This window comes from Podarcis erhardii (assembly GCF_964252035.2).
Source record: "Podarcis erhardii genome assembly, chromosome: 13".
In the NCBI taxonomy this organism is placed as follows: Eukaryota; Metazoa; Chordata; class Lepidosauria; order Squamata; family Lacertidae; genus Podarcis; species Podarcis erhardii.
The window spans coordinates 23,029,636-23,040,743 of NC_138502.1; the positions used below are offsets into that span (position 1 = coordinate 23,029,636).

The 11,108-nt window shown below is 37.9% G+C and overlaps 2 protein-coding genes across 2 annotated transcripts in view; both read left to right on the plus strand.

The window, feature by feature from the left end:
* The window catches only part of LOC309328453 (olfactory receptor 14A16-like), a gene marked incomplete at both ends in the record, with an annotated part of 9,874 nt that extends 7,711 nt beyond the window's left edge, over positions 1-2,163 (plus strand). The window contains one exon of the mRNA XM_081838452.1: positions 1,441-2,163. Coding sequence (XP_081694578.1) covers positions 1,441-2,163 — 723 coding nt within the window. The remainder of the gene's footprint in view (positions 1-1,440) is intronic.
* The window catches only part of LOC309326947 (olfactory receptor 14A16-like), a gene marked incomplete at both ends in the record, with an annotated part of 47,340 nt that extends 38,473 nt beyond the window's left edge, over positions 1-8,867 (plus strand). The window contains one exon of the mRNA XM_081835975.1: positions 8,026-8,867. Coding sequence (XP_081692101.1) covers positions 8,026-8,867 — 842 coding nt within the window. The remainder of the gene's footprint in view (positions 1-8,025) is intronic.
* Positions 8,868-11,108: the final 2,241 nt, after the last annotated feature.

The window sequence follows — 11,108 nt, forward strand, 5'->3', positions numbered from 1 at the left end:
TAAATAAACTTTTTAAAAACTTGCTTGACAAATGTGTGGTCTCTTTCTATGCAAAGGGAAGAGGTGAACTTTGGAAGCAACGTAGAAGCGGATGTTTTAAAGGTCTAAAGGCCTGTATCACCTTGCTTTACTTTGCTGCATGTTTTGTGATTTAAATCTCTGCTGGGGTTCTCTCATCCAAGAGTACTTGCCCAAAATCTGGATCTTGACATCCAGGAGTTGTTGCATTAATTGCTATCTATCTCATTTGCCTTTGTCTCAATGGAACAGCATTGTCTATGGGGTGGTGGGTAGGGGGAAGGAGCACTCACTTCACTAGATAAATAACTGTGGTTTGTTATACACCAGTTCTCCTTTATACTGATGTTAAAATTTGAACTGGAGATGTGGGCCTTCTTTCAGATTCAGTATTTACCTCAAGGAATTTTAGCCCTACATATCATTCTTACATAGATACAATTACAGTATGTTATATTAATCTTGTATGAAACCCCAATATCATCTACTGAATCAACACTGACTTCTTGAATACACACACACACATATACTGTACATATATACATACAAATGTCAGCCCACTTGTGAACATTTTTCATGTTTTCAATCACTTGTTGCATTTATTTCATCATGCCTGCTAAAAAAAGTAGAAGCAACATGAACTTGAAGAGTTTTAACAATGTTTTCTGATCAGCTGTTTCATCAACTTGGGAGTAAGATCCCAAGTTGACAAAACAGTCTAAAAATAATTTGCTTTCCCACATCCTTACATATGCAGACATTTCAAAGACAAAAAACATCAGTTACATGTTCTGTGGCAAGGGGCACAGGAAGGTTGAAAGTACTTCATGGAGAAGATACATGGACTTGTCTATCTTTGGCAAGAGAAATCGAATCTTGCTATTAAAGGTATTTCAAAATGCTTTAATGGGATTGAGTAGATTTGATGTAAACTTGACGTTTATCAAGTTTCTCTTTTCCTATCATCTATCCATGTTCAATTGGTATCATATATACTTGAAACATGATGCTGCTGATTCAACTGTCATCATACTGTTTGACTTTAAAATGAACAATAGTGCCCTGGTAAATATTCCACATAAATGTAGGAAAGATGCAATGAGGAACTTGTTTGAAATAACTGGTTAATGAATATTGACACGTTGACACTTCTCAGATTCTTCCTTCTACAGAATGAATGCAACTAATCAAGGCAAAATCAGCAATCTTACTTCCATATCCATCTTTCTGCTGAAAGAATTCTCAGAAGTTCGAAAACTACAAATCTTACACTTCTTTCTGTTCCTAGGAATGTACATGACAACGGTGACTGGGAATCTTCTTATCATTGCAGCGGTAGCCCTTGATCATCATCTGCACAAACCTATGTATTTTTTCCTAACAAACTTGGCACTGATGGATGTTGGCTCCGTTTCTGCCATCATACCGAAATCGATGGTCAATTCCATCATGAACAGCAGGTCAATTTCATATTCTGGGTGTGTGGTTCAAGTTTTCTTCTTCTTCTTCTTTGCAGCATCAGACCTTTTCCTTCTAATGGTAATGGCACACGATCGGTTTGTTGCCATCTGCAACCCATTACAATATGAGACAATAATGCACAAAGCAGCTTGTATTCAGATGATCGTCATTGTGTGGATTACAAGTCTTCTTTATGCCATGTTACACACTTGTGGCACGTTTGCAAACACCTTCTGTTCAAACACTGTCAATCAATTTTTCTGTGAAATCCCAAAGTTACTGATGCTCTCCTGCTCTAACATTTACCTAGTTGAAGCAGGGTTTATTTTGATAGGGGTTTTTATAGGAATAGGATGCTTCATTTTCATCATCATAACATACATGCAGGTGTTTGCTGCTGTGCGCAAAATTCCTTCAGTACATGGTAAGAAAAAAGCCCTCTCAACTTGTCTTCCCCACCTCACAGTTGTCACTGTGTTTTTGTTCACTTCAATCTTTGCCTTTGTACGGCCTCCCAGTAGTGTTTCTTCTGATCTGGATATATTTTTTTCTGTTATATATACCATAATTCCTCCTATGTTGAATCCATTCATCTACAGCATGAGAAACAAAGAAATCAAAACTGCTTTGTGGAAACTCTTACATTTAGGGCATTCTTCTAAAAGTATATTTAGAGTTCTATAAAAACCACGTTGTATCTGTTTCTGCATGTGAATGGTTGGCTCTACAATTTTTCAGCTTGAACTGAAATCATTTTAATATTTCTTAGGGATTGCTCTGTGTTCCATTCATCCAATTTTCTATGTTATTCATCCATTGTTGTCCTTCTACCACTTTTAAGATTGTCTATTTCACCTCCAACACATTCAAATGTAGTGCAATCAGACTTAACTGTGTCAGCAAATCTTAAGAGAAGGTCTTTTGATTATCTTGTTCAGTTAGAAAAGGTTCGATTTGGTAGAAGGACGTTGTGCATATATTGGTTTCTATTTGATAATAAAATATATTTTAAAGTAATGCATTGAATCTGAAACTTCATGCTGCAGACAATAAATAATACTAGGAATGAAATATATTGTGGGGTAGTACTGTGGAATATTTGAGGGCTCTGCATTCTTTATCTCTCTCATTTGAGAAAGTTATGGGGCAAGTTCCAAAGGGGGGGATGCACTGGGACATCCAATCTCAGTGATCATGGGTAGGAGGAGGGGTTACGCTAAGACCAGACCATGTCATTACCAAGGAGGCAGGCTTAGTCATTGTTTGAAGACTATCCCTGTCTCTGGGTCTGGTCTTGACCAGTTGGATACTGGAATCAACAAGGGAAACCCACATGACCTGAAGGTGTTGCTGTGCAATGCTAGGTCAATGATTCATAAGACTACTGCCATCCATGACTTGATTGTGGTTCCAGTCCTCCAGCAGGAGGCTGGAATGGATATGCACTCAATGCCTGAGCCAAAATTCCACCTATATCTGTAATGAATAAAGTTGTGTCCATTTAAAATCCAGATAGTTGTTTGTCTGAATTATTAATCATATTTTACATGTAGAGACTGAGCCAGGGATTGGCAACAATGCGACTGGGCTTGCAAATTATTATATTTTATTAAATTTATGTTCTGCCCTTCAGCCCAAGTTCATAGGATGGTCTACATTATAAAAATGTAAAACACGTAACAATAAACAAACAAAAGCAGCTCTGCTGAGGACAGGACTCAGCAAAATACCTTAACCTAAGAATGTATGTGACAAGCAGGCTAATATGGGTAGTTACACTTCAAAGGTAAGTTCCAGTGCCAGCCACTTATAATTGGAGTAACATGAATCCATCTGGCAGCCAGGTTCTGCACCAACTAAGGCTTCTTAGTCATATTCAAGGGCAACACCATGTGTGATGCAATGCAGCAGTTCAATAAGAAGGTTAACAGAGCATGGACTGCTGTGAAAGTCTAGCTCTATGCGGAAATGGCCACTGCTAAATAATCCGCCAAAATTTGTAGAATATATTTCATCCCACCAAATGACAATGTTAGATCAAAGAACACTGATAGAAGTTTTTCAGCATGGTTTTAGAGAAGCCCTCAATTGCCTCACTTTATTGATAGAAGTGCTTCTCAGTCTTGCCAGTACCTGCCAGCAGGGTCACTTCCCATTCCCTTCTGCTTAGAAAAGCTATAGAATAAAGCTGAATAAGGCTGTGGGTAAGATAGGTCTTCAGCTTTGTACCAAGTAACATACAGTAATTTCAGACATATGATTTAAAGTAATTTAAAGTCTTCACATGAGGAAATTGAAAAAATAACTGATCACATTCAAATTACATATAAAACGCCCCAGAAGCAATTGTTAGCTGATCATAGAAATGGGGAAAAGATTTGGAGCAATTTGCATTTAAAGGCAAAGCTTCCTAATTTACACTTCCCAAGACAATAGGGTTTTTTGGGTTTTTTAATTGTCATCAGGTGTAGAAATATAACCAATCATATGCCCTTTTCCTGGTATGTGGCCAGCACCAAATATATATCTCCCTGACCCCAGGGTTTTTCTTCAACCAGAACTCATCGGAACTCAGTTCCAGCACCTATCAGGTGGGCACCATTGCTATTGCAAGGGAGGTGTTCATGGTGAGTTCCAGCACCTCTTTTTCTAGAAAAATATCACTGCTGACCCCATTTAAGTGGGACAATATCTGGGAAAACCCTAAATATACAGAACTGGGTGTAACTTAAAGAACTTAAAGGATATATAACTTAAAAAAGAATTATGAAATATTATTCCAATATGTGATCACAGTGGGGAGACTAACATGGACATGAACAGAAGACTTTACTATTACTCAATATGAATGGTGGTAGGAATTAATGGAGGTGAAGTTGACCTAACTGAATTTTCAACTACATTGAAGTCAAGGTCATGAAATCTCTGGGCTACACTACAATGTGATAATAGAATGACACCAGTCACAAGCATCCATGATGTGCATCATATGTGAGGTCTGGATTGTTTGAAATGTCCTAATTTGTGCAGTGTCACTCACTTTTTTTTCTTAAGTGGAACAATCATGCTGGCCAGGCTATTTAATTTATTGTTTTCCACACAGAATATCAACCTTGTATGTGATGCAATATATTTTGGGGAGAGTATAGTGCTCCTTTGTCATAAAAATAGGAACATTCCTCATGTGTTTTACATAAGACACATTTCGATCCATAGATAATTTCTCTTGGGACCACTACTATTGAATGCTACTGGGATTTGTAGTTTCTCCAAGGACACATGCAGAGTGTAGAGTCATGAAACCTTGTCACTACAAGGTACATATTTACTCACACAGCTCATTGCTATAGAAGATATGGAAAATCAAGAAGCTCGTTTTAGAGATTTTGACTTTATTTTCATGAAATATAAATGAAGAAATCAAGCAAGACTAATGACAATGCAGCATGCAAAGGTAAAAAAGAAGGAAAGAATGAACCCTCCCTCCTAGTGTTTTCCCTATTGTCATGCAGTAGGAAATGCCAAAGAATAATTTGCAATGTAGAAAACTTGGCAGGTGGCAGGACATAATCCATCACAACATCCTCTCCTTACATCTGCTAAATGCACTTTAACATTGAGAAAGCAACTGCAGGCTAGATATTTCAATTGTTGTAAGCATTCCCTAGATAACATTGTGAAGCAGTCTGAACCCTTGAAATATTTAATATACGTGTTAAGCAGTGTGTAACTGTCAAGTCAATACATAGACTGAAATCAGTGTCAGCATCAAAAATCACAACCTACCATTTCATAGCTGGGATGTCTCTGGACTGCTTAATACTGGCAGTAAATATTCTGTAGCTGCTGTATTTTTATGGTAAAGTGCAGTAACCTGGTCACTGCATACATCTGTTCATGTGGTATGGACTCCATACAGAAAGCAAAAGATCTGTGATTATTGAAAAGCAATCCCCTTTAAATTCAGTTACAGATAGGTAGCCGTGTTGGTCTGCCATAGTCAAAACAAAAAAAATTCCTTCCAGTAGCACCTTAAAGACCAACTAAGTCAGTTCTTGGTATGAGCTTTCGTGTGCATGCACACTTCTTCAGATACACAGTGTATCTGAAGAAGTGTGCATGCACACGGAAGCTCATACCAAGAACTGACTTAGTTGGTCTTTAAGGTGCTACTGGAAGGAATTTTTTTTGTTTTCCCTTTAAATTCAATGTGACTGACTGCCAGATATGTGTACCTAGGATTGCACCCTTACCTAAGCACATGCACCTTGCATTTTTGTACGTGAATATAGCTGACTGAACACAGTGGGATCTACTTCTGAGTGCACACACTTGCACTATTTAAATGTCTGGGTTAATGCCCTGTGTATGCACACTTCTCTTTTGCTGAATGCAAACTTCCTTTTTTTAAAAAATGATATTTTATTAAGTTTTCACAATAAAGAAGTTATAAGACAATAGAAACACAAGAAAAAATACAAAAATACAAAAATACAGACAATTGACATAAAAAAGAAAGAAAAAGAGAAAAGAAAAACAAAAATCCCTCTTTTTAAAAAATTTCTCTAGTTGACTTATTTTCCTGACTTCCTCACGCCTCCCTTTTTTGTATTCCACTTAAAAATTGGTTCAGCAGATTCATTAACTTCGAACTTTCATCTAATATCAATCCACTTTACATAATCTTTTACCTTATTACTAGAACCCCTTCATTTCATTTCAATGTCATCAACATTCAAAAATTTTACAATGTTTCTGTAAATAGATTTTGAATTTCCTCCAATCTTCTTCCACCAACTCTTCTCCCTGGTCTCAAATTCTGCCAGTGAATGCAAACTTCCTCTACTCTCTCTTACACACAAAAACATACATAGTGTCTTATCTTCTCACAGGAACACAAACATATGTTGTCTTTAATTTTCACAAATTTCTTCATCTCATCTCATTTGTTAGACTTCAGCAGCACAGTTGGGAGTGTGTGCGCCCTTTTTCAGCACACTATGTGCACCTGTGTCCCCCATCACCACCACCAAATGCAGTGACTCTGAAGAATCAGCTGTGCGATTCAACACTTAATTTAGATATATTAGCTAAAATAGTCACTAGCTCCCAAATACTGATTCTTTAATGACACATATAATTCAATAATCAAACCATCTCCTGTTTTACGATCAGAATTAAGATCTATATAGTTTTGAAAATAAAAATAGCTGAAAGAATTGTTAAACAATGAGTAGAGTTTATTAGATCAGGATTACTCATAACTGGACAGCAGGCCTCCTTTCCAGCAAATGTCTTTGGAATATGTGGGAATAAACAAAGTTGGCAGCATATTGGGCATCCCCATTGAAGGAAAAGGACCGTATCCTTTACTGGTATGTATAGGTACAATAGAGGTGGGAGAGGGGGCTTTTTATATGTTATAAATTTATTCAATGTGACCATTTCCAAAAACTTGGTGTTAAGCCATACTTCCAGACATGTTAGTTGTGTCTAATTTGTTGCAGGAAAACCAACATAGGGCAGATCCAAGCTATACATTGAAAGCAAACTTAACTCACACTTAAAGCACATGTTTAAAGGTTCTTTGGGGGGAAATCATGTGCTTCAAATGAGCTTGGATATGCTTTCAAATGTATAACATGAAATGACCTATAGATTTCTGTGGCACTTTAAAGTTTAACAGAATTGTGGCATAGACTTTGTGGCATGGTGGAACATAAACTTTAATGAACTGAGAGCCTTTTGATTGACTAAAACAAAGTCCCTGAAAGCATATTTTCTGTCTTTTGCTCTTCTTTTTACATTTATATCCCTTTTCCCCACATAGTTCCATGTACTTGGCATATCCATGTAGGGACTTGAGAGATCCTTGTTGGAACTGCTGCCAGTCGGTGTAGACACTTTTCAGTTAGATAGACCAAAGTTCTGACTCAGAGTTAAGTAACTTCATTTATTTCCCATGTTTCTTTTTGGGTAGCAGGAAACTGTATTTAGGAGCAATGAGAGGGTCCATGAGATCTTCTCCAGTTCTTCCCCAGTTCAGGTTTTACCTTGAACCAGAAAATAATTTTCAGGCTTTTGAAACGCTTTCCTTTTCTTTGACTCAAGCAGCTGAGTCTTTGAAGGTTGTAAACCACAACCTGGCAACCACAGCAAAATTTTATGTATTTCTATTCAAAAGCATATAGGGTTGCAACTCTAATTGTTTGAAGTCTCTTTTCTTCCATAAAGCTGTCCATCATAATGGGGATGATATACCTGCTTTTTCATTAGCCATAATGCTAATGAAATGCTATATATATATATATATATATATATATATATTGCTTCATTTCTATCGTTACTGATTGTGACAGATCATGAAAAATGTTAATAGGTTGCTGAATACATGCATTAAATAAGCTCTTTCTCTCTCTTTTGTATCAGCAGCCATGCCACATCTGTAGGAGAAAATGCCTAATTCAACTGTCCTTCCTACTTTTCTTCTCTTGGATTTTTCTGACAACTGGGAGCAAAACGTTTTGTATTTCACTCTTTTTTTAGTGATTTACTTGGCAGCCTTGACAGCAAATTTTCTTATCATCTCAGCAGTTTCCCTGGATCAACAGCTTCATACCCCCATGTACTTTTTCTTGGTAAATTTATCTGTTGTTGACCTTGGTTCCATTTCTGTCACCATCCCCAATGCCATGATCAATTCACTTTGGAACACTAGAGAGATTTCATTTTCTGGGTGTGTTGCACAAGTGTATTCTTTGTTCTTCTTCTTGATCTCAGATTTGTTCTTGCTCACAGGCATGGCGTATGATAGGTATGTTGCCATCTGTGACCCACTGCACTATGAGACAGTGATGGGCAGGAAAGCTTGCATCCAGATGGCAGCCAGTGCATGGATAGCTGGCCTTCTTTACTCGGCCTTACACACCGGTAGCACTTTTGCCATCACCTTCTGCTCCAACATCATCAACCAGTTCTTCTGTGAAATCCCACAACTGCTGAAAATTTCCTGTGATAATTTGTACCTCATTGAAGTTGGAGTTATTGCTTTCAGTGCATTTATAGTCTTTACCTGTTTTGGTTTCATAGTTGTTTCCTATGTGCAGATTTTCAAGTCAGTGCTCAGAATCCCTACTACTCAAGGACGGAATAAGGCCTTCTCAACTTGCCTACCACATCTCATTGTTGTCTCCTTATTTATAAGCACTGGTGCCATTGCCTACTTGAAGCCTGTCTCAGGTGCACCTTCAGATCTTGATCTGGTGATTTCTGTATTATATTCTGTAGTACCTCCACTGATGAATCCAGTTATTTATACCATGAGGAACAGGGACATCAAAGTTGCACTTTGCAAAATGTTTCAGTACATTGTTTCTTACAGGAAATAAGGAAGCTTTTCCCACTGTAAATCCAGTATCCAGCCCTGTGAGGTTTAATTAGAAACAATGCACTTTTATAGGCAAATGCCAGAATGAAACGGGACATAACATAGATATGTGTTTGCATGTATCAATCTATCTAGTCATCCTCACCCATTTAAACTATTGCACTGAAGTTATTTGAATCCTTTGAGTTCAGTCCTGAGTATGAGTAACAACGGATGCATTTTGTCAAAAGTTCATCACTGTTACAGGCGCCACATAATATATGTTCTGCATTTGTAAGAAATATATATATACTAGAGTGGTGGCACCTATACTGTGGAACTCCCTGCCTACTGACATCAGGCAGGTGCCTTCACTGTACTCTTTTGGATGCCTGCTGAAAATATTTTTGGCTAGATAAGCCTACACAGAGGATTGAAATGGCGATGTGTTTTCAGTTTATTGCTGGGTTTTTTAATTTTAAAAAATGTTTTAATTGTTTTTACTAGTAATATTGCTGTTTTATTCTTTCTTTAACTCACTTTGAAGTTTTCTACAGTCAAGCACAATATAAATTTTATGAAATAAATAAAATTAATTTTAAAAAATGATCTTTTAATCTTCCACTGACATTAGTCACCTATATACATAAAAACCCAAGGCTCACATCACACAAACCCTATTGGAGGATGTGTAGTGCAGCATCAAAGTCCTAGATTGTATGAAGTCAGCTCTAACCATGTAGTAGTCTGACCTTGCACTCTGTAGGAAACTGTACTTTCTTATAAATTCATTGAATATGGTTCTCAGGAAAGGAGCAGCACAGCTTCTTCTCATCTCACCCCCAATGTCACAGGTACGTCATAGGTTTTCCAGTTGAAAAAGGCACCAAATAGAACTTAGGGAGGGAGCATAAGCAACTGAACACTGCAAAGGTGGAATTCACCAAAGGCAGAGAAACCAAAGGACATGAAATGTCTGGGATGATATATGGAGCAGGATATCTGGAACAAGGGAACAGTCTGGGGAGAAAAGAGGGAAGAATAAGAATATGTGAAACTGTTCCCATAATCTTCTTAATTTCACTATTACATTTATTGTCAGGAACTGGACTGAAGAGGAGAGGAATGGTGCCCTCCCCCCTTCTCCTGAACCTTCCCGAGATCAAGAGGACAGTATAGATTTAGAACAGTGGTTTGCAGAAGGGCATAGTTCAGAGGCTGAAGAGGGCAGAAGCTGGGAAGTACTGGAAGAGGAACAGCAGGAAGAAGGAGAAACACCAGGGGAGAGACAGCTGACACACTCAGTGTCCTTGGAAAGCATTCCTGACCCCACCTCTCCCAAGACCAGATGGGCATTGAGGGTTAGAACAGGGAGCCCAGAGGCAGAAAACTGAGATTAACTGATGCAGGAGTGACATCGAATAGGGGACATGTAGGGGTGTGTGTGGAACTTTACTTGGAGCAATGTCATCATTGAATAGAGACAACATTCTTTATCTCTCTATGAATACTGAATAAATTACATGGTAAGGACTCTTCGTCTTTATCTGCTTTTTTGGCTGCTGCCAGGGGAGGGATAGGAATCCCCTAAAGCCTTGACATTTATACAAAGCCTTTCTTTCAAGATGGCACTCTTCAATGATCACTCTAAAGATCATGTGATAAATAGGATTTCCATGCTGTCTTCCATCTAGGTATGAGATGGACCCAGAACTCATTATCTTCAACAATGCCTTTTAATCGCATTACTTCAGACCATGGTCTGGAATCTCCCCTTTTTAATATTTGAACTTTTTTGAGCTGCATTTCAAAGTTAAGCAGTCCAGGATAACTTTGTAGACCAATCTGCACATCTGACAGCAATATGCTGAGTCTGTCACTCATGATGGATCATTTGAAAGCTCCATCCTGAACATTTGTCTTTGTCCTCTGCAAACAGTGGCATTCCATAACATGTTTTTCTCACTTTGGCTCTCAAATAATTTAGACATAATGATCATTCTCTTGGGACTTTGGAAATAATCTGGACTGAGCTCTTGGGGGGGGGGGAAATCTCTAAGTACTGTTTCAGAAGGAGCATATATAATTTTCCTTCCCCCCAAAAAACCACACTTCAACTGTAGTTGGAAATCAGAAGCAGAGACCTGGAGCACAATGTAGATGATTTCAGTATCACATTTATTCCATTACCGAAGATAAATTGACAGATCATTTCTCAAGTTAAATTTGTGAAAGTTACATAAATATAAAGACCGTAATAGAG